The sequence below is a fragment of the Podarcis pityusensis genome (genome assembly GCF_964106645.2).
Source record: "Podarcis pityusensis genome assembly, chromosome: 4".
Taxonomy (NCBI): Eukaryota; Metazoa; Chordata; class Lepidosauria; order Squamata; family Lacertidae; genus Podarcis; species Podarcis pityusensis.
Window position 1 is genome coordinate 58,757,378 of NC_138027.1, and position 23,846 is coordinate 58,781,223.

General features: G+C 38.2%; 1 protein-coding gene across 13 annotated transcripts in view; it reads left to right on the forward strand.

Annotated features, from left to right (window-relative positions):
• The window catches only part of CASK (calcium/calmodulin dependent serine protein kinase), a 121,666-nt gene that overhangs the window by 74,284 nt on the left and 23,536 nt on the right, over positions 1 to 23,846 (forward strand). For 6 of the 13 annotated variants that reach the window (XM_081003734.1, XM_081003726.1, XM_081003736.1 and 3 more), the window contains exons 11-18: positions 4,324 to 4,341; positions 7,011 to 7,132; positions 8,331 to 8,408; positions 9,783 to 9,863; positions 11,289 to 11,477; positions 14,003 to 14,081; positions 14,962 to 15,047; positions 16,723 to 16,791. In XM_081003734.1, coding sequence (XP_080859860.1) covers positions 4,324 to 4,341; positions 7,011 to 7,132; positions 8,331 to 8,408; positions 9,783 to 9,863; positions 11,289 to 11,477; positions 14,003 to 14,081; positions 14,962 to 15,047; positions 16,723 to 16,791 — 722 coding nt within the window. Of the gene's footprint in view, positions 1 to 4,323; positions 4,342 to 7,010; positions 7,133 to 8,330; positions 8,409 to 9,782; positions 9,864 to 11,288; positions 11,478 to 14,002; positions 14,082 to 14,961; positions 15,048 to 16,722; positions 16,792 to 18,991; positions 19,016 to 23,846 lie in introns of all 13 variants that reach the window. The other 7 variants (XM_081003730.1, XM_081003729.1, XM_081003724.1 and 4 more) reach the window with 3 other exon arrangements.

The window sequence follows — 23,846 nt, forward strand, 5'->3', positions numbered from 1 at the left end:
GATTTCCTGTATTTAATGCTTTGCTTGTAATAATAAGAAATAATGTAAGAAATGTTTCGTGTTTAGTGCTTGGTACACTAAATTACCAAAATTATTTTAACATTCTATAATTACAATCCTGCCTAAGCACTTCAACAAAAGTTTAGGATGTCATTCTGCTTGTTGTTAGATTAACAGAATGCCAGAGGAAATTTCTATTTTGGTTTTAAAAGACGTCAGTTTGATAAGGTAGTAAGAAAGCAATACTCAAGATAAATAATGTAACAAAAAGAGAAACAGTCACAGCAATCCTGAGGTAGGACACACTGTGAAGTAACTTTAGATTGTTTATTATGGATATTACATTTATTTATTTACTTACTTACTTACTTACTTACTTACTATACCACCCTTTATCCGAAGATTACCAATAACCCCCCTCCTATTAACACTTCTAAAAGGCTACAGAATCTTAATCAGCTAAAGCCCTGGTTACAGAGAAACGTTTTTGCATGACTCCTAAAAAGATGTAATGAAGGCACCTGGCGAGCCTCCTTGGAGAGAGCATTCCACAAACAGAAATCCACCACAAAAAAGGCCCATTCTCATGTTTCTGCGCTCCGGATCTCTGGTGGAGGAGGCAGACAAAAAAGAGCCTCAGATGATGATTGCAGGGTCTGGGGCGGCTCATATGGGGAGATGCGGTCCTTGAGGTATTGCGGTCCTGAGCCTTTTAAGAGGTTATAGATCCAAACCAGCACTTTGCTTACAGATAGCCAGAGTCCAGTTCTGCAGTGTATCCCACCCCCGCACCCCCCACCCTGATAATTATAGACCACTCTTCTTCAAATTATCCCAGGGCAGGTTACAAAAATATAACAAACACATTACAATGAACAATTACAATAAAAAAATCAGAAAACAACTAAATACCCTTCCCTTTACAAAAGTACATCTCCCTTAAAGCCTATAGAGTGTGAGCAAACTGGCTAGACAATTCAAGTAGACCAGATCCCATAACCGAACCAACATCTGAGCTTGAACAAAAAAAAAAAGAGTTATTTAAGCCAGTATAATAAAAATAAAACTGTCTTGAAAGGAAAATTGGGGGGGGGGGGTTTACAGAAAGAAATGGTCTAGGCAATCTCACCACTTTTTCAAAAAAACACCATATGATTGTCTTAACAGAACTCTCATCACTCAGGAGTTTGAGTTTTATTTTTGGATATGACGAATTGAGTTTGTCACTGAAGGTTTAAGTGCTTTGATTTGCCACTAGATGGCAGAGAGAATGAACTTTCTGGGACCATTTCCTTAACAGGCAAATGTTAATGTTTACTTGTATACATTACTGCATAAAATGATGCAGTATGCAATCTTTGAAGCAGCAAAGGGGAGCCCCAAGTCCAAAGGTCTAATTAGGTCTACCAGGCTTCAATCAGACCCTCTGACTGGTTCCAATTTCCCACTCATTCTTTAAAGCACAATAATTTCTTAATGAGCTAAAATATGTATGTGCATATGTATAACATTCTTCAATAGTGCTTTAGCCTGAATGAAAAGAAGCAGATGAATGAAACTGTGGCATTGTGGTTGACATTACTACAACAAATCTAGATGCCAATTTTGACCTTGTATCTACAGGATCTAATAATGTCAGCCAAAACATTGCAGAGTCATCTGCCAGCAATGTCTTTCTGTATTCTATGCAGGATGAACAGGTCAAACACAAAAAGTGGACACAAATTTGACATCAGAACTTGTAATACTAGAGAATATTTTGACATACTTAAGACAGTCATCCTCAAACAAAGGAACTTTGGTGTTAGACTCCATCTTGAAATTGCTGGACTGCATGTTGTCAGGAAATTCAATTTGATCAGCTGTGATTGTCACTGTAACATTAATTTTCATGTAATTATTACTGCTCTTTGTGCAGTTTGGTTCCCTATGACTTCACTCCTTGCTTATCCCCATGAGATCCATGCTACGCCAAAAAGTGTCTCCCAACTTGGAATTAGACTATACATTTTTTTTAAGTAGAGTCAGTTTCACAAAACTTTATGCCAGCATTTTTCAATCTGTGGCCCAGGGATCCCTGGTGAGCCTCAGCCCTGAAGCCCAGGTGCAGTATAAACTTTTGACTAGGCTGGTGCCAGCAGCAGTTCCCTGCATACACAGTATATTGACATGTGTTTCAGCAGGAGTTTGTTAGAGAGCAAGGCTGTAGTATGCAAAATTTTAGAGAATGGAGGGAAAGGAAAGAATGAGAAAGGAAGGGAAGACCTGGATGACAGGTAGACAGTGTGTCATGTGAATGTGAGGGAAGGAAAAGGAGTAGGATGTATAGGATGTACTGATGGAGAGGATAAGTGTCTGGGCCCGCTGCTGTGTGTTCTGGCATCTTCTGCCCCTGTAGGGAGTTATCAGCACTCCTCCACAAGAGAGGTGGAGCTGTTTCTCATGGGGACCTATGTACTGTTTCTACTACTTCACAGACACTGAGAGCAGATATGAGTGCCCTGAAACAGTAAGTAGTGCTCTGATCTGCTATGAAGTTTCCCAAGTGCTGGGCATAGCCCAACATGCTGGAAAATAGGTGCACACCTTCCTGTTCCCAGAGTGACCATCTCTCAGTAGCAGTGGCTAGAACAGTGTTTCTCCAACTTGGGTCCCCAGCTGTGGTTGGACTACTGCTCTCATCATCCCTGACCACTGGTCTTGCTAGCTAGGGATGATGAGAATTGTAGTCCAACAGTAAATGGGGTCCCAAGTTTGAGAAACACTTAACAGCTACCTCAACACAATAGCGGAGCTTCACAGTAGTGCTTGTGTAGCTCATGCAGTTGCTGTTTGAACCTATCACTTCAAAGGTGGTATTTTTAGTAGGATTCATCCTGACCAAGAGATGTGGGCCTTTCTTTGAGATTTCTTGTGCCATATTTGGCACTGCACAGAGACGGAGTCATGCTGAAATCTGACATCTCAGGTTTACCCAAAGTCCATTCCATCTTAATGAGCCTATAGTTCTTCTAGAATTTTTCCCAAACCTGGGATTAGAATAGGACAAAGCAGTGCATAGCTTAGATGTTTGCTAGGCGTTGTCCAGGACCAGATCATCGGGAGAATCTGCCACCGTCAATTTGCTGTGGGTATGCAAAACTGAGTGAACTAGTCTCAATTCAACATTTCATTCACTGAGTGTCCATCTTCACCTCTATGGACTGGCAAAGCTTGCTGCTCTGAAACAGGGCTATTGTAGCTTCCACTGGGTTCTTTCAGGGAGTTGCACTACTAAATATTTGGCCCCCTGCAACATTGCAGCCCTTGTTCATCACTTCTAGCTGGATGTGAGATCCCGGACGGATGCCTTCTTTGTCTGTACTCAGCTTTTTTGCTTTCTTAGCCCTTGTCCCACCTCCAGTAAGCTTGCTACTCTACTGATATGTGTGACTGCACAGAGACTTGTACCTGTTGTTCTTTGAGTGGTCATCCGTGCAGGCAGGCAGCCTGTCCCCTGCTCCAGGCATTACTATTTTTCTACATGGCTCATTTATATATGTGTTGTGACCATTGAAAATTTGAACTGAGTGGGAAGGTGGGTGCATTGAGGATGGAGTGCCTGCCAAATTCTAGCTTAGCTTGAGAATGTTCCCAAATGAGACTCTGTGCAAAATCTATATGTGTATCTGCACAGATGACTACTCAGAGAACTGGCATTATAGGTAAACAGCCTGTTCTTTGCATCAGACTTGTTTTCTTCTTCTGCCTGATGTTGAATACATCTACTCACCATAATGTTTACATATATGTATTTGTTTTCCTGTCTGAGCAGTTTTAAGATCATTTTTACAATAATTTTCCTAGCTAATCCAGCTACAAAAAAATCCAAAGTTTTCTCACAATTGAATCACAGGTTAATGTTTTGAAATTATGATCAAACTGCCTGGTAGATTAAATTTACTAAAGATGTGTAAAGCTTTGATTCTATATAATTATGCACACAGATTTTGCATATATATCATGTACACTTGTACTTCCTTACTCCTGTATGGCATAACTGATAGCAAAAATATTGTACTTGTTTTAATTTCAAAAATTATACAACTGCCAGAAAGTCAGGTCTTTAGCATAGGGAAAATGTATGACAGGGTCTGCTTCCCCACTTTGTATTGCTTATTTTAACCAACATATTAAAATATAACCTATAATAAATAAAGAGTGTTTGTGTGTTCATCTTTTTTGTGTGGCTAAGCTAGTGTGCCAGGTTGCAGCTTTTATAATTGCTTATTTTGAAATCTTCATGCTATTTGTTGTTTGTCCAAATGCTGCCTTTCCTGCTAGGACTTCTAGCTGCAGAAAGTAGGTATCCCTTTGTTTTCCTCTAAAGCTTTGCATTCTGCTACTGTGTTTGGCGTGCATGTTTAAATCTGCTATTTTCTCCTTTATCCCAGTTTTATATTGCCTGTGCTTAAAAGAAACATAAAAGCATGCTGTAATTGTATACACTATTTGGTAGTTAAGTATAATAAAAAATGTTTCTTCTGGATATTTTTTTTGAAAGCTGTTCTTGATATAGTATTAAGAGTAAGAACACAATTCTTCTCCAAGCAAGGGTGCAAAACCTGCATATGGCAGGTTTCCTCAACTAATCAATGCAGCCCTGTTTCTCTTCCTCAGTTCAAAGCACAAAGAAGCGCACGAAGGCCTTAAGGTAGGCATAGGCAAACTCAGCCCTCCAGATGTTTTGAGACTACAACTCCCATCATCCCTGACCACTGGTCCTGTTAGCTAAGGATGATGGGAGTTGTAGTTCCAAAACATCTGGAGGGCCAAATTTGCCCGTGCCTGCCTTAAGGGAAATGGGAGGTCTGTGTGCCCCACCCTCTCTCTTCCTGTAATTTTAAGTTACTGAAAATCAATATATTGAGTAACTTATAATACACATGTTCTCTCTTCTCCACTCTCGCATTCAACCCTCCCCCTTTCATTGTTTGCAATAATTGTAGTTTTCCAAAAGTGTGCAAACTATGTATAGCATCAACTAGTGCTGCTTCCAAATTATGGCCTCAAATCATAGTTTGGAGACAGTTCCTGGTTAGTGCTAACCATAGTTTTGCCTGATTCAGATGCCTCACCAATTGCTGGTTATCACAGCCCATGGAGCAGAATGGAGAAGCTGCATGCAAAGCTGGAGTTGGGACAACATGAACCCACCACACAGCCTGATCTTCAAACTGTGGTTAGAATAGGTAAACATATTGAAGCTGCCTTATGGTGAGTCAGACCATAACTCTGTATTTTGTCTGTTCAGACAGGCAGCAGCTAGAGATGGACAAGTTTCCCCTCATTTGCTTTTGATTGACTTGTGAATGAACATGCCTTTCCTTTCTGTGTAGAATCCTCTTTATTTTAAATATTAGTACAAGTTTCACAAAACTTAAGAAGATAATACCCTGTTCTAAATCTCAGGATCTCCTCTAAGTGAAGTGCCCTGAAGTGTCAGATCTGTATAGGCAATACGATTACCACAATGGGAATTTTTTTTTGTCACCAGCTATATGCATTCTGCACGTCTGCAGGTTTGCCATGCAACAATGGAATCTGATATCTGCTGAAGAATTTGGTCTCCTGGGTATCACAGTTTCTAACTCATGGTCCTAGAATGGGATGAATTAAAATTGCTACTCTTCTGGAAAGTTCTATTTGGTTACTCTAATTTGAACATACGTATGCATTTCACTGTTCAAGTATATGGCACTGACAACTGTGGTCTAGTATCTGACTAAAAAAAGTATATCAGGTATTAAAAAGGGGTAATTAACTATAACATGTATATCAGTTTCCTTTAAATTTTATTCATTTTTAAGAAGTGGCATTTCCTTACCATTATTAAAGATTGGACAAAATCAGTAAGCTGGGGGTATGAGGTAGATCTTCCTATCTTTATGCATATGGAAATGCATTGAATTTCCCATCCTCCCACCCACATCAAATATTTACTAAAGACAAATCATTGTAGCATGTTGGAGTACTTATGGTATGATACTTGTGAATGAAATGGTGTTTAATAAACACAGTATTTCATGTAATATGGAAACAAGACAGCTTCGGTCAGCAAAAGGTAGTAGCTAGGATTTAAAGACCTACTTTAAGTCTTGAGTACCATACCTCAGTTTCTGCTCTTCAGCATTGACCTTTTTCCTCTTATGTGCTTGTCCACCATTCCTTTCACAAACTGCTTTTCACAAACCATTTGGTGGTGGTGGGATTTAACATTTTAGATTGGGGGATGGGGGTGGGTCGCTGCGCCAGAAGGGCCAATGTTTACTTTAGTTTTTGCCTTTGCTCACCTAGTTAGTACATTCCAGACTTGTGGCCCTACAGCTAGCATCAGCCCAGCTAGCACTGCACTTATCTTTGAATATTAACCAAAGTTCATAATTTATAACAAATTCTCTTCAGTTTCAGAACAAGCCAATTTCAAACTCTGCTTTCTGAAGCTGATTGTTAAACTACCCATAGACTGTTACAAACCACAGTCACAGACAATGGCAAGATGAGATTAGGGGAAACTGAAACACAACACTGCCCAAGTCCTTGGATGCCTTCCAACTCAGACATACCATTCTACACCGTGGATTACACATGATGTGTGAACTCAACCAGTGAAAAATGTTGGGTGCTCTTGCATTTTTGATTTAAAACCAATACACTCTTGTCAGATCATGTTACAGACTTAAGCATAATTGGATTGAGGTGGAACCAACTTTAGATGCTTTGTGCTGACAAACTCATGGTTGGATTGGGGGAGCCATTTTTATATGCTATATGAAAATTGTTTTGTGTTAATGTATTTTTAATTTATAGAATATAAATACATGGAAAATATCTTCATTATGTTCAAATAACAGTTCCTCAGCAAAAGTTACAGCTTTCTGTCTTGTTTCATTCACAGTGAAATATTCTTGTTCCACTTGAGCCCTCAGTCTTTTCTCTAAGTAGTTTCTTCTCTGTGTCCTTGGCTATAGGAGCAGTCTCACAAGTGCTGGACAGCCTTGAGGAAATCCATGCGCTTACAGATTGCAGTGAAAAAGATTTAGATTTTCTACATAGTGTTTTCCAGGATCAGCATCTTCATACGTTACTAGATGTAAGTATTTTCCTAGGCAGAAATATTTGGTTATTGAAATGTTTTGAGCAAATCAATGTTTCTTGGTTGTGGAGAATATTAAAATTGCTATAGATCTTGAAACAGCTTGGAGGAGGAAGTGCTTAAGGTACCCTAGCCTCAAATTGCCTTAAAACATTTCATGTCAAAATCATGATCAGTGCCTGGTATATTTTAGCTGGTTCTATAAATGGTCATAACAGCCAGCACTTTGAATTGTGCATACACCTTAATTGGAAGCCAGTATCACTCATTGAATGCTGGTGTTCTTTCCTACTTGCTTCCATCCAGTGTCTCTGACACCGAGGATTCCCTTCTCTGTCTAGGAAGTAGGCTCTTCCAGAGAGAAAGGCTTTACCAGGGATTGGGCTCAGTGGCACCTGTCACTGAATGCAGCTAAAAACATGGCCACTGGATTCATGATCAATTATAGTTTTCAAACACATTTCATAGAAAACTCCATAAAATGTCTATAACAATAATCCAGTCTGGAAGTTGTCAAATGATGAATCACAATTATGGTTCCTGTTTTAGAATTACTGGTACTCCCGTGTAAATCTGTACAACACTGTTTCTTCTGAAAAGCAAACTGAAAATTGCATTGCCTTCAGTAGGACTTTCATGCAAGTACTCTGTGGAGCACCAGTGCTTTTATCTTTTAATTTATATAGGTACCTTACAGGTGGCCATGAAAATATAGCACAAATTGATTAGTTTTGATTCATGAAACTTGTAACCCCCACATAAGGAATTTCCATTTTACTTTTCTTATGAAAGTGATATTCTGCCCAATTTCCCACAGCACAACTGCTGCTGGGGGCAGGGGGGAGGGGATGACAGCAACAAAATCCTCAATTCACTAATAGTTCACTACTGCCTACCTTGGTGGGCACAAATTAAATTTATCTCATGTAAACAAGCAGTTTAGTCATCTGTTAGTGACAACTTACATGGGTGATTCTGAATAAAGATGACATTCGATTTACAAGTTAAATTTCTGCTTAGTGATAGAACAGTATCTGTTTTTGTATATCCGAGGCCATTCCTGTTCTTTAGCATAGCCATAAGATATAACCATTTTTGTGTGTTGTGTGGTTATGTTTGTTTTGGAAAGAATTTTTTGAGATGTTTTAGCAAAAGGTAGACTATGTAGTTATGATGTTTGTGTTCTTCCTTTTAGCTTTATGACAAAATTAACACAAAATCTTCACCGCAAATCAGGAATCCGCCAAGTGATGCTGTACAGAGAGCCAAAGAGGTAAGCATTTTAAACATGTTTGAACTGGTTGAATACAGACTTCTATGTCCTAAATCCAAATGAAATAACTGTCAAAATGTTACCCATGGTGCTGTGGCATGCTCCATGCACAATGTTCAGCTTGCCTGAGTAACTACAGTGGTGTTAGAGTCTTCAAAGATACGTAATATAATTATCCTAATGGAACTTGAAGAAGTCAGTGATATCCTGCTGATCCCAACTGTGGCAATAACACAATTGGTTTCCCCCCTACAGAATGATGTTGCTATCTAGTAACAACAAGGAGCACATACCTGTGTACCTCTCCTCCTCTTCCTTTATTTTCTCTTCTCTCTCACACACACATTCACACTCCCCACACAAACTAACCAACCAACCAACATATCTCTCCCTCTTTCTTTTACTCCCATAAAGACATAGATCACACAGATCTACCTACTCCGATTTTTCCCCTTTCTCACACATGCACACCAATCTATCTAGCTCTCCCCTTTTTCACACATACACCTAGACTGCACTGATCTACCTGACCCCATTTTCTCTCACTCTTACAGAAACAATGCACAACTATCTAAATACTTTCCCTCTTCTTTCTTTCTTTCTTTCTTTCTTTCTTTCTTTCTTTCTTTCTCTCACTCACATACCCCCACCTCTTCCACCAACCTATCTACCTACTCCCCTTTTCTGTCTCTCTCACACACCTGCTCCCACTTTTCTATTGTTCTCTCTGTCTCTCTCTCTCTCTCTCTCTCTCTCTCTCTTACACACACACACCGATGATGGATACAACATACTGAGTGATACATCCACACCCAACAATCATCAAAATCCACTTACAGAGTGAAGCCCTCTCCCAATTAGGAAAGTCCCTTCATGGGTAAAGCAAACACGTTGCTCTTCCTACCACTACTGCACAAATCTGTGTGTGCTGACACTAGCATATTAGCATCTGTCCCAGGACACTGTGGGCCTACTTAAGGAGCTTTTTCTGCTAAAGTGTGGGGTACACATGGCTAGTAAGTTATGCAGATCTGAGACTATTTATGAATCTCTTGTAGACTCATCCAGGTTCCTTGGAGGGAATGAGTGGGAGATAAATGTAACAAATAAATACAATGCTATTCATAATTAGCATTTTGCTTTGGAATTAAATAATTTAAATTTGTTTAATTTTAATTGAAAGGTTTCATTTAACACTCATTATTTCAACTGTCAAAAGAAAAGTAAGATATTTTAATTAAGTAATTCACTTCGTTTAGACCTTCTATAGAGTTAACATTCATATGATGGGGTTATGGCTGATCGGGGGACGGAAATTAATTTGTTTAAAAGTTCAATTCATTTAATTAGCATGTCTGCTGATTTGGTTCCCAGGTATTGGAAGAAATTTCATGTTACCCTGAAAACAGTGATGCAAAAGAACTGAAACGTATTTTAACACAACCTCATTTCATGGTAAGCAAATGTTTGTTTGTTTTAAAAATGTAAAACAATTTTATATTGTTTTATAACAGTAAAATGTTGCAGTGGCCATTCTTAACATTTGTCGTTGAAACCTGTGCATCAATGGGGGAAATTCCATCTGACACCTGTGAGCATTAAAACAAAAATCTAGCTAAGCGCACAGAAGTATGCTTAATCAACCATTTGGATTAACTCTACTAACATTTTAGTTGACAGTGATCATGCTTGCCTATGGCGTTTGCCATCTTCTAGTCATAGTGACAACAGAAAAGTCCAGAAACAATTATTTTATCTAAGGCTGCAATTCTGCACTGGGAATACCACTGAATTCAGTGGTACTTATGAGCAGAAACATGTATAGGATTGAGATGTTAGTTAACTAAGGTAAAATAATTTTAAAAGCAAATCTGTTGAGATGAATCAACTATCATAGTATAAAATTTGTGATAACTAATTAGCAACGTATTATTATTTAAATGTATTTATTTAACTTATTTCTGTCCTGCCTGTCTGATATCTAACTTAGCCATCTGTAGGCTAAGAGGAACCCTGTAACTCAAAGCCTTGACACTGTGATCAGCCATAGCTGGACTGTGGCATAGCCAAGTTAAGACAGGAAATGTGGAGCTAATTTATTATGTTCTGGAATAAGCTAGCTAGGTCTGCAGTGGACAATGTGACAAAATCTACCCACTCCCCCCCCCGCCCAAAAAAAGGACCTAGGAAAGGAGGCCATCAGCCATACTTTCTCTGCATGTGGATAAGTATTGCTGCTATCGCTTGGAACTCCTCTTTTAATTAAAGTAATTGCAGTTCCCTCAAAAACATCAATCAATCAATCAATCTACCCACTGTTTAGTTTTTGTTTTCACTGAATTAAGGGTGCTATTAGGAGCAAACATTATCTCACCATTTCCGTAGTGTACAATACTTTTGTTTTCAATAAACCACAATATTTTTTATTAAAGGAAAGTTAAGAGGTGTGCATGTGTGTCAGTGAAGTACGCACATGTCACACAATAATGTAAATACAGTGGTACCTTGGTTTAAGAACAGCTTAGTTTATGAACAACTTGGATTAAGAATGCTGCAAACCCGGAAGTAGGTGTCTTGGTTTGTGAACTTTGCCTTGGAAGCAGAACATGTTCCACTTACTGTTGAGTGTAAATTGAGTCCCCCGCTGCTATGGGAAAGCACGGCTTGGCTTAAGAACGCTTTGGTTTAAGAACGGACTTCCAGAACGGATTAAGTTCGTAAACCAAGGTACCACTGTAGCTTGGGTTTTGAAATCTGACAAAAAAAGGTACAGTATGATTCTGAGACACCATCATTATGTATGTAGAATATGTTCAATCCTCATACATGTAGAGTAAACACAAGAAATTGTGGAACATCCTAACTATTGTTTTCTTACAGGCCTTGCTTCAAACTCATGATGTTGTGGCACATGAAGTTTACAGTGATGAAGCATTACGAGTTACACCACCTCCCACCTCTCCATATTTAAATGGAGATTCTCCAGAGAGCGCCAATGGAGACATGGACATGGAGAATGTAACAAGAGTGCGATTGGTTCAGTTCCAGAAAAACACAGATGAACCAATGGTAAATAGACAGCTGCTCCCATATAAAGATATCTGATTTGCATCCATTCATTACCAGATGGTAGATTGTGACTAATGACTGGATCATATAAAACTTAGTTATAAACCATTTTTAATTTCTATCTTTAGAATGGCATTTGATAGCTAATCATTAAAAATGTTTTATTGGGGATTCTTAATAAGTTGTAGCGTTACATATTGCATTTTCCTAACTTTAGAAACAGACTTCAATTTGTAGTTAACTGTGTTGCTGCTGCAGCTGCTTAGCCCAACTATAGCATACTGTATTCTCATTCCAATTCAGTTTTCCAAGTGTTGTTACTTATGTAGCCAAAATGGCAACAGCCATACAAAGGAGTTTCATGGGAAGAATCCCCAAAAGTAGACCAATGAGGACTCAGTGCCCATGGAAAGCTAGCTCTTTGTGGGGGACAGGACTGAAAACTGGATGGGAGTGGGGATCGGATGGAATGGCTGGAAAAGAAGGCAGAAACACATAGATATAAAGGTACTTGACCATTCACGCTCTTGCTAGCTGAAGCCTGCTTGTTCACTGCCTAAAAAGGGAAAATTTTGAAGGTTCCCTCGAAATAGACTCACACCATTCTGTTGTGAGGACCCACCTGCGCATCCTCATAGCTAACACAGATGGCTGAGCACCAGTCCATGTATCACTGAAACAATATCCACACGCAAGAGGAAGAATCCAAGTTGGTAGAACTGTTAAGAACTTCTGCAGAAATACAAAAAAAGAAAAACTAGGCGGGGAAGCCCATGTGGGCAGGAAAAACTGCAGAAGGAACCGATGAACACTGATCATACTCCTCTATCTTGGAATTCTGGCTAATATAGGCGAGGGGAAATGGAACTGAATTGCTGGCAACCTAAGCAACATTGTTAGGCTGAAAAGAAAGTAAAATCCTTAAATTGCAATGAAAAAAATGATAATGGCTATTCCAACAACAACTTGGGATTTTGCAGAAGAATAAAGTCATAGATACTCTCAGAAAGGTTACCTCAGTTTATATATCTGATTTCTAGCTTAAGAAAGTATCCTCCAAGTGAACTTCAAATATCTGATAGAGGATATTCGCTCAAGAGAAAAATTACGACCTTTCTTGGTGTACCTGCAGTACCGTTTTCCTGTGATAAGCCTTGATTTAGAATGTTAGCTGACAAACAGATATAACAGAATATTTTCTTTGAAAGTTTGCATGATAGACCTTCTAAAGAACAACTATTTGCTAATATTGTAGATGGTACCTTTGGCTTCCACGAGTCCGTTAATAGAATTGGCCATTTTTTCAGCTGGTTCAGATATTTAAAAACCAACACATAACAGCCCAAGTGACCCAGAGGATTCTGCCTGTATGAAAGAAATAATGTTTGAGCTGGCAGGTCCCTGGTTTCCCAGCACATTCGATCTGTGACTTCCTTGTAATTTCAGTGAGTGCAGTATCTGAAAGGAAAATACTACAATGTTTATGCAATTTGCACAAACAAAGTAGAAAGTGGTAGGTTTATTATTATACAGTGGTACCTCGGGATGCGAACGGGATCCATTCCGGAGCCCCGTCCGCATCATGAAGCGAACGTAACAAGCGACTGCACGTGCCGCGTTTTGCCGCTTCTGCGCATGACGTCCTTTTTAGCGTCTGCGCATGCACGAGCGGCGAAACCCGGAAGTAATGCGCTCTGTTACTTCTGGGTTGCCGCAGAGCGCAACTCAAACGCGCTCAACCCGAAGCACATTCAACCCGAGGTATGACTGTATTATGTATTAGTTGCTTACTATAAAAAGTCACTCCAGTAGTGATGTATGGAAGTGAGAGCTGGACCATAGAGAAGGCTGATCGCTGAAGAATTGATGCTTTTGAATTACGGTGCCGGAGGAGACTCTTGAGAGTCCCATGGACTGCAAGAAGATCAAACCTATCAGTTCTTAAGATGGTTGGACAGTGTTCTCAAAGCTACCAGCATAAGTTTGACCAAACTGCGGGAGGCAGTGGAAGACATGAGTGCCTGGCATGCTCTGGTCCATGGGGTCACGAAGAGTCAGACACGACTAAACAACAACAACAACAATAAAAAGTCACTAAGTAAGTTGTAAAAAGTTCAGAAGAAAGAAGGCATAATATAAAACCAAAAACAGTACATTTCAATAAAACCATTTCAGTGACCCTATTCATTCATTCATTCTTCCCCTCCTCTTGAAGCAGCCCAGGGCTGCAAACACATCTAAACTTTCGTTATGTCTTGTTTTTAAGCATTCTAAAACAAAAGCAGTTACAGTACAAAAAACTTCTAAATACAATTTCAGTTAAAAATATTCTAAAAACAATTATAATTAAAAACAGAACTTTATCCAGTTATCTAAGGGTTGCCATAAACAGACTCTGCAACTTCAAACATGCTGGGTCAGACATTATTTCTACTATACATCTGTGAAGAATACTCATATGAACAAATTTAGTTTCTGAAGATACTTGTTCCCTATTTTCTGAATTGATTGTTTCTTTTTACTAGGGAATCACTTTAAAAATGAATGAACTGAACCACTGCATTGTAGCAAGAATTATGCATGGAGGAATGATTCACAGACAAGGTAATGTTGGCACGAGAGCAAATTAGCACAACTTTCATGTGGTACCCTGCAAACATGCAGAGCTTAGAGGCATTGAGTCCAAGTGATGCAGGAGTACCTGGTGCTAGGAATTGTTCAGTGGCTATGGTCCCATACCTCTCTGCTTCAGCAAGTCCTGTTGCTTTACCTCAAGGGTGGCCAACTCCCAAAGTACTGTGATCTACACACAGAGTTAAAGACTGGCAGTGATCTACCCCCTTTAGGGGGGTTCAGGTCAAAGTTATTGAGCTTTTTTGAGGGGAGCCAATAATCTGCCACAGACATCCAGTGATCTACTGGTAGATCACGATCTATCTGTTGGACGTGCCTGCTATATCTGAAGCATAGAAATGCTTCAAGAAACAACATATAATGCAAAGGTTGATTTCGTACTATATTTTGTGAACCAGAGTCATGAGTAAGGCCTCATTAAGACATGAGCTAACTGGACTGCACCCAAGGACCCATCTCCAATGACTTGTGCATGGTGGGCTTCCTACAGCATTTTATTTTGTTTCTGCTGTGTGTTATGTTCTCTCTCTTCTGCCATCCTTGCATTTACTGCTTAGTATGGATCTGATTTTAAACTGTATTAAGTTTTAATGATCGTATCATTTTATGATTGTTAGAAACCACTTTAAGGTCTTTGAGCAAAAAGCAATCTGTACATTTAATAAAGAAAAAGATATATGTAGTGTGTGTTGAATAAGAAAAATGAAAGTAGAGTATTTTTGATGTTAATATTTAGTATGTTGATGTAGTTTAATATTATTTCAGGTATGACTCCTTTTACTGCCAATCCTTTTTTCTTTGGGATTTGATGCTTGTTACACAATGCCATATTGCTTTCCTGCGTCTATAGGTACGCTTCATGTGGGTGATGAAATTCGGGAAATAAATGGAATCAGTGTAGCAAATCAAACAGTGGAACAGCTGCAAAAAATGCTTGTAAGTATGCAAATTATCCATCTGATTTATCTAACTTCAATGGAGGAATAAAAACTCAAATTTGCTTCTTAAACTAATGGAGTCCAGTGCTGTGAGCTTTGCTTCCCCATCACCTATCACTGTTTTTTCAAGAGATAATTCTTTGCAAGCTTAACCTCAGACCTCAAAGCATTTGTTGTCTTTTCCCCTCTTTTCTTCTGATTTGCTTACCAACTAAAGTGGGACAAGATATTTACTGTCCCTGAGGGCTTATCCACATTTACCTTTTGCCCTGCCCTTTCCAGACGCAGGTCCACATTTTAAAGCTCCATGTCTGAACATGGGAGGGTGTGTGTGCCCCAAGCTTCCTGCACAAAAACCTGTTCTTTAAAGCTGAATCGAAGCAAACATTGGTTGAGGTTTCCCATGGATTTCTGTTTGCTCCAGTTGAGCTGTAAAGAATGGATTTTCACAGGGAAAGCTCCAAAGCAAAAAGGGGTGGTGGTGCTCAGACACAGAGCTTTTAATTGCGGCTGTGCCTTGAAATAGCAAAGGAAAGGTAAGTGTGAATGAGCCCTAAGTATTTCAGTTGGTATGACTTGTACTACACACACACAAACACAGCATGATTTAGGGATACTCATAATGGCAAAATTAGAACATTTGTCTTTAAAAAAAAATCTTCTTTTTCTCTTCCATTGAAAAGTAATGCTCCCAACAGTTAGACTGACCATTCTGATCCTGTCCTTTTAAGTTTGTACAAATACCTTGTGTGTGTGTTAGGGTAAGGAGCAGAAGTTGAAAATTTTCAGTGATACCAATTTTTCTTTCATGAAAACAGTAATGAAAAATATTGTGTCTTCAGTGATCGCTGTTGTAGAAGTTGTTCAGTCTTTTGTTGTGTAAGTTTAATCTACACATTCTATTCAGGGCTGGAGATGCATTTTTATATAAAATACTTAACTCAATCTAAATAGTAGTACTAAGCACAGGAAGGAAGTTATTTTCAAAGCATTCTATTAAGCAGCTTTCATCTGTAAGATTTGATTATCCTTGTTGTTATCTTCTGCCTGTATGCCCGCATTTGTTGTTCATAAAATAATCCTATTCTTTGAATTTAGCCTCATTGTTGTTTTTAAAAAAATAATGGATTATGACAAACCTTTGCATGCTATGTAAATAAATAATAATTATAAAACCTGCAGCAAGCTGCAGGTTTCACTTTATAATAATGGTCAATTTAGGTTAGAGTTTTTAATGTTAGTGTTTCAGTATTCAATGCCACTCTCTATTTTTCCATCTTCAGTATAACAAATTTTATGCTATATCAAAATTATTTTCTTTGAATTTAACATGTGAATTGAAAAATAGTTGCATGTCTTTGTTGCTAAAGTAAGCCAGGAAATGACAAGGAGAAAAGGTTGAAATCACCAAGAGAGAAGCAGCTTGCAGGTTCAAAATGTTTGTGATTTCTTGCTGATTTCTGAAGACCTCTAATGAGTACTAGTGAACAGTACAGGTGCATCTGATTTGAAATACAGCCACATGATTGCCATATTTTCTATTTTATTTCTGAACATGAATTTCTGAAAGAACTTCTGAAGCCCTAAGGTGTTTTATTTTCTTGAAATATTAGATGGTTTTGAGTGTTCTGTTGTGTTTTTCGTTTTTAAAAAATGTATTTCACTTTCTCCAGAGGGAAATGCGAGGTAGTATCACCTTCAAGATTGTGCCAAGTTATCGCACCCAGTCTTCTTCATGTGAGGTAATGAATTTAATGAATTACTCTCTTTCTTCTCAATCCTATAACCTAACTGCCTGCTGATGGCTGAATGTTATTGCTTTCTGGGAAATTGTTTCTGCCTGTGCTGTTAGATCACGCACACCAATTTTACAACAAAGATAACGGAACAGAGGAGTAGCGCTACCTACCTACTGTGTCGTCCTTCTCTCATATTCATTACATCAGCTCATTAATTGCTCCCTAACAGCCTATAATATGAAAAAGGACTTGTACTATTTCCTGCTTTATTTTAGGCATAATTGGGATGTTGGGTGGTAAAAAGCAGGCTTAAGTAAGTTTTTTAGTGCAGTGAATAAGATGGTATGTTCAGGAGAACTGTAAAGGCAAAATAAATTCAGAATGCATGGTCTGTTGTTTCTCAAGGAGTTAAAATGTTTATAGCAAATCACTGACAGAGACAGAAGGATGATACTAAAAGGAAACACGCGCTGTAGCAGCAGGGTTTTTTAAAATGTGAGAATTAAATACAAGCTTTTAAATAGAAAAAGGGAAACATTTCGTATGTAGATGTTCTAGTAGAAACAAACTGATCAAGCCAACAGCCCAATATATTGCATCTAGTGAAAATATTAAACATCACAGAGGATAAATAAATTAGCAAAAAGATCAGTAAATTGGAAGTGCTTAGCAGGATTATGATTATCAATTAATGGGGGAAATTCCTGTTTGTTTATTATAAAAAGGATAACCATGTGACCAAAGGGCAAGATACTCAATGAAGAGATAAAAGTTATATAGATAAATAGGAAAAGACTGTTGAAAATGAATACATCATTGGGATGTATGATATATTTCATTTATGATATCCATTTAATCTACCAATTTAGCCAGAGGAAAGCAAAAGCACCAGATGGTTGAAGATCACTGATATTGGAAAAAATGGGGAAATAATTATTTTTATTTAAAACATTAGGACAAATTTCTGTCTCTAGTACCTAGTGAGAAGTACAATCATGAAACTTCTCACTTATGATAGAAATTAAATAGATGTTTGGCTTTGTCAGGAGTAAGCAATGCTGTACCAATTTTATTTCATGGGATAACTTATTTCATGAGACAAGTAAATGTTCTAACATACATAGGGTAGATTTACAAAGTTTGTTCCTGTTGAAAATGCTGTTTTTTTGGGTTAGAGTTATCTACCTGGCAGTAGTATGGCAGATCAAATGCCTTGTAAGAGTGAGAAGAAGAAAGAGAAGAATGGAGAAGATTGCAGTTATGAGAATAGCCAGCCCTTTTCAGAATCACAGATAATTATTTCATGATTTTAAATCAGTGGTACCTCTAGTTACGAATTTAATTTGTTCCAGAGGTCCGTTCTTAACCTGAAACTGTTCTTAACTAGAGGCCTGCTTTCGCTAATGGGGCCTCTTGCTGCCGCTGCGCCGCCGGCACACAATTTCCGTTCTCATCCTGGGGCAAAGTTCTCAACTTGAGGTAACTCTTCCAGGTTAGCGGAGTTTGTAACCTGAAGCGTTTGTAACCTGAGGCATTTGTAACTCGAGGTACCACTGTACTTTATATCCTGAGCCCAAACTTCCATATAATCACTGATAGTTGTAAGAAGTAGAAATTCACAGTGGCTTACAGTAACTTGGATTCTTTTTGCAATTCATAATTGTAATGAGGCATGGATAGAATAAACTTTTGTGGGGGTTTTCTAGCCGAAGAAAATGATGTATGTTCAAAAATACTAAAAGAAAACTATAGTTAGGAATATAACACAGTTTGCAGTACTTCCCCAAAGTGGGAAGTGGTTAATGGATTTTGAACTGTACCTTTTAAAAAAGATTTAAAAGTTTAGGAATATCCTGATATCAGGCAAACTAGCAAGGAGATAAATTAGTGGCACATTGTGAGCCAAACAGCTTTCAGAAAATATTTAAATATAATTCTGTTTAAATTATTGTTTGGTTACCTCTTTAAATTTTTTTCTAGTTTCATAATCTTTAATTCTGCAATGCCTAAGTGTAAAACTATTTAAACCACTTTTTTCCAGGAAGTACATGTAACTTCTTAAACCAAAGAGCCTTCTATTCTCTTGTCTCCCATGCAAAATGTTTCTAATTGCTTGTTTGGGGTTTTGTACCTGTATAAAATATGCTTTGATAGATTTGTTTTGATTAAAGTCATTTTAAGGAAGGATGTTTTTCCTACTTAGCAAACAAACTGGGAGAAATACTATGTAAGTGATGTCATACTTTAAAATACTGCATGCTCAATGTATCAGTTGTTCCTATGTGGATTTTCGTAGCATATTACAGATTGCCGATATACAGATACACAAAATTATCATCTTCCATTCTAAAATGGCAATTATTTAATTTTGAAGTAGATTGTATTTATTTTAGTAGTTGCCAGAAGCGCATATAAGCCATTATTCAACATCCATGTAGATTACTTGTTTGTGTCAATAGCACAACATTTCACACTCGTGTAAAAGGTAAGGAGAGGCCCACCTTGCATTGGAGGCTTGCCCTGCTACTGTTTCTCCATTTTAAAACCTTGACAAGTTGTACACTCCTGTTCAGGAGTCGTGCAGTTGATTCAGTGCACAGTCTCCAAACCTTTTGTTTTAGAAGGATAAGTAATACTTACAAAATGGCCTGGATTTTTTTAAAAAAAACAAAAAACCCTGTGTTGGCATCACAAGTCACATTACAAACTGTACTGAATAGGTGTCCATGACACTTCCATACCGCAGTCCTCATAACAATCAAAGAAGCAATGAATATGCTAGTGGGGAACCCACATTTTCCCACACATAAATCCTACTCAGTGATACAAAGCATGACAATGTTGAGGGGATGTTGCCCTTCAAAACACTTAACATGGTTATAGACTATACCAAGATGGCTTTAATTCAGGAGGCGGTGAAATAGCTTCAACCTCTAATACTAACCCTCAGCATAAGATGATTTTTAAAGGATAGTTTGTATACAGTAGAATCTTATTTCTCTAAATGCATTCTACAAATGATTGAGCACATATCTGTAGTCAAGCACTGAAAACAAGTTATTATTTTTCTAGAACTCTCAGGATGTATTTGAGACTTTGATAATCACTTTGAATTTTAAGAATTCTTTTTTTAGATGCTGCCTTGGTCAAAGCTCTCCTGCTCCTACAAAATAAAATAAAAAAAGAGAAGATAACTTTACATTCATTTACATTAAAACAATACAATTGGAGGTTTTTGATCCATAGAAGTAAAATTAGATCTTTTATTGTGTTTCTTTTCATTTTGCTTTTTCCTAGCCATTCTTTTTAGTAGTCTATCCTCACTTTGATTTTTCATTAAAAAATTCAACTTCTAGCATCTATAAAAAGCTCAATTTTCAAAATTTCAAAACACAAGTTCTTGAAATGCATGTTTAAGTTCTTTCGAGAAGCTTTGCATTTTTAAAAAAAACACCTGAAAATTTGTGAAAACCTGAAATATAGGCTTTGGGTTGGAACCATAGGTATGCCATCAGTCGATGGAAAGCGTCTTCCATGCATGGAAGGGCTGTTTCTGACTTAGCAGGAAAGCATTGTGTAAGAAAATAATCCCCAGATCCAGAGGAGTTTCTCCATGTGTACAAGTTTTTTTGTAGGACTTTGCACAAGCTTATTATGATCTACTAGAATTTTTTATGCTACAGCTGGTATTTTAGTTATGCCCAGTTTCTTATACTGTAATGCAATCTCTGACACATTGTGCCTCTAGCTCTTGAGCAAAACTCAACATGGAACAGAACTAACAAATATTCTCCTCCTAGTTGCTGTAAGATAGGCTAATAGAATTCAAACGTGTTGTTGAAATTTCATCCCCAAAAATATTTGCTTAGAGTATCTTTCTCTAGAATGGTTCAGGCCTAATGGCAAACCATGGGTTGGCATTATGTGAACATAGTGATTCACTACTTCCCTTCTGGTTTGAGGTCAACCTTAATTTGCCATAGCATTTGAATTAACAAACTGTGGTTTGAGCATGCCCTACAAACCAGTATTATATTGCATCCCTTAACTTTGAGATAGGGTAAAATTTCTAACCTCAGGCTCCTCATCCATTAAGTGACATTCCCCCTTAATACTGAAAGGTAGAACACACCTTTTAGTTCATGAGGCTTTGCTTGAGAGGCTTGTTCCTAAAAGGTCCATGTGTCCTTCTTCTGCAAGTAGCAAAAGTAATTATCTGAAAATGAGACAATATATACAGAGGAAGGAAATTTAGCCAGAGAATAGCAATGCATATGAAAACCTGGCATGAAGTGAAAATTCCATGGATAAATGGAAATTTGATTTCATTATTTATAGCAGAACATTGGGAATTGTGCAGAAGTCAAATCCATGTTTCCTCCATTGGGTTCTGCAAGTTGCTTTGTAATTTCAGGTGTTCAGAACTGTAGCTATGTTAGGAACACCTTGCTTTTTAAACTGAGTTGAAATTTTGAGTTGGCCTTTGGTAAGACAACTGGGATACAAAGGCATAAAGCATAACAAATCAATGGAACATTATAAACAAATTGTATGGTTGGCTACAGGAGAATGTACAGTGGTCAAGGCTAATATTCCAGCATCATCTAGAGCAGTCTTTCTCACCCATTGGGTCCCCAGACGTGGGGCTACAACTCCCATCATCCCTGACCACTGGTTCTGCTAACTAGGAATGATGGGAGTTGGAGTCCAACAACATCTGGGGACCCAAGGTTGAGAAAGGCCCATCTAGAGGCTCACTGTTTCACCATCCCTAGTATATGGGGATGCTTCAGGCACTAAGAAGGTAAAAAAAGGCAAATGTCTGCCTCCTCACACCTTTCCTACTCTCCAGAAAACTCTCCGCTTAGTCCTGATCATTATTTAATAGATTTACATCCTACTCTTAACTGAACCCCTTCTGAACATCCTACTCTTAACTGAACTTCACAACATGTTTTACATGTCATCATGGATTACCCCCCCCAAAAAAAACCCCATACATTTATGGCCTAATAGGAAGGGAAGAGCTAGTAGTTCAAGGGCAGGCACTTGAAATTGTCTGTCTCCCTCTCTTTCTCCTTGGTGATAAATGGTATTGTATTGTGATGGGGGAAAGGATAATCCAACTGGGGTAACAGTAGGCACCCGATATTGCAATATATAGCAGCAGATCACTCAAAATCAGTGTTGGCATCCCAGCCCCAGACTTGAGCTCTTCAGCACAGTATGGCACAGAAGGTTAAGGTTTCAGGAAGATGGAAATAAATAAATAACAGCACACTCTTTTTTTCCATGTCAACTTCCACAGCAAGTCCAAAATAGTGCTGCAAGGCTCCTGTTTCAGGCTGCCTGGAATTCTGAGCTGGAGGATTAGTTTTAGAACGCAAAGGAACAATGCAGTATTTTGTTGAAGATCCTCACTTGTCTGAAAATACAAGCCGAGAGTTAGATATGAAAAAAGTATGGCCAAGGAGAGAAATTATACGCGCAAATCCCACCATCGACCCACTTGCTATGCAAAAATTCACCAATCCACAAGTAAAGAATTGTGCCCAAACCTCACTATAAACACCACAGATTCACATATCCGAAAATCCAGAGTTTGCCCACTTCCTTATTTGCTTGCTTGCTTCTGCTTTGCTGGTTGGTAGCAGCTATGTTTAGGCAGAAACTATGAAGGGATTGAGGGTGCAAGATCAGATGAATCAGTAGGAGGGATCAGGCAAATCAGTTTTTCCCTTTGTCTCTCTTTTGCTGATTGGCTGCAGAAAAAATTGAAAAGGGTGGGGGAGAAATTGGGAAAATCCCAGATTAGAAGTATTTCTATCAGAAATAATGGAAATCATGAACTCATTACTGTATGTGAACACTCGCCTGACGAACGATTTTCACAGAAAATGCTGTGCTTGATAAGCAAGACCTGCGAGTATATGTTTAAAAGGCTATTAAAATCATGGGTTATATCCAATACTAGTCTACTCAGAGTAGCACTGTTGAGATTAATGACCCAGAGTAATCATGTTCATCTTCAGTGGGTCTACTCTGAGCAGGACTAGCATTGGATACAACTTTATTTTGAAAATCATAGAGTCCGAACATTTTTCCTAAAAGGATGATCTTACAATATTTCCTAGAAGGCAAATTATTGGTGATTAGGCAGACTTCCCTAGGCAAAGAATACGAAATATGGGAGCCACAACAATAAAGACTGCTAGATCTCCTCATTGATAGCGCTTCTTGACTGAAACTACTCCTTCTCATATCAATAGATGGGTGAGCTCTTTTGAGGAAAATATGCAGCTGCCCCTGTTGTGTGTGTATGTGTGTGTGTTTTGGGACTAAAATCCCCATCATCCCTGACCTCTGGTCCTGTTAGCTAGGGATGGTGGGAATTGTAGTCCCAAAACATACATATGCATGCATTAATATTCTCAGATCCAGGCACAACTGTGTAAGCCAAAATGTAGGAGGAAGCCATTCATGTCCTCTGTTGTTTTGTAACACAAGAAGCTATTGACCCGTTGCAATATAATATGGTGTTAGACATATTTTACTTATTGTTGGGAAAATTATTAAACCCAACTGAATATTCTCATCCTAAAATATCAGAGTCCTGTACTTTTGCCTCAGTCCTTTTTTCTATAATGTAAGTGATTTGTTTTACTACAGAAGTATTCAAAAGAAGTTGAGTTTTCTTTTTTGACAACTTTGTCATGTATTATATGCCCCATCAGGAGTGTAAAGATATGTCTTCTAAAGAGTGGTTGGGGAAACCCAGCCAGATTGGTGGCATATTATTATTATTATTATTATTATTATTATTATTTACAATATCATACTATTCCATTTGTTTTTAAGCAAGCCATGTTTCTTCATGTTGCCCTCCAGATGAACTGCAGACTATGAAAAGCCCAACAGAATTTATAGATTATTATAGGAGAAAGGCCTCCCCATATACACCTGAAAGATAATAGCAAGTTTTCTATTCAGTTATGTCCCAAGATTTCAAAATAATATGAAAGAAAGGCCATTCCAAGTTTTACACACACACACACACA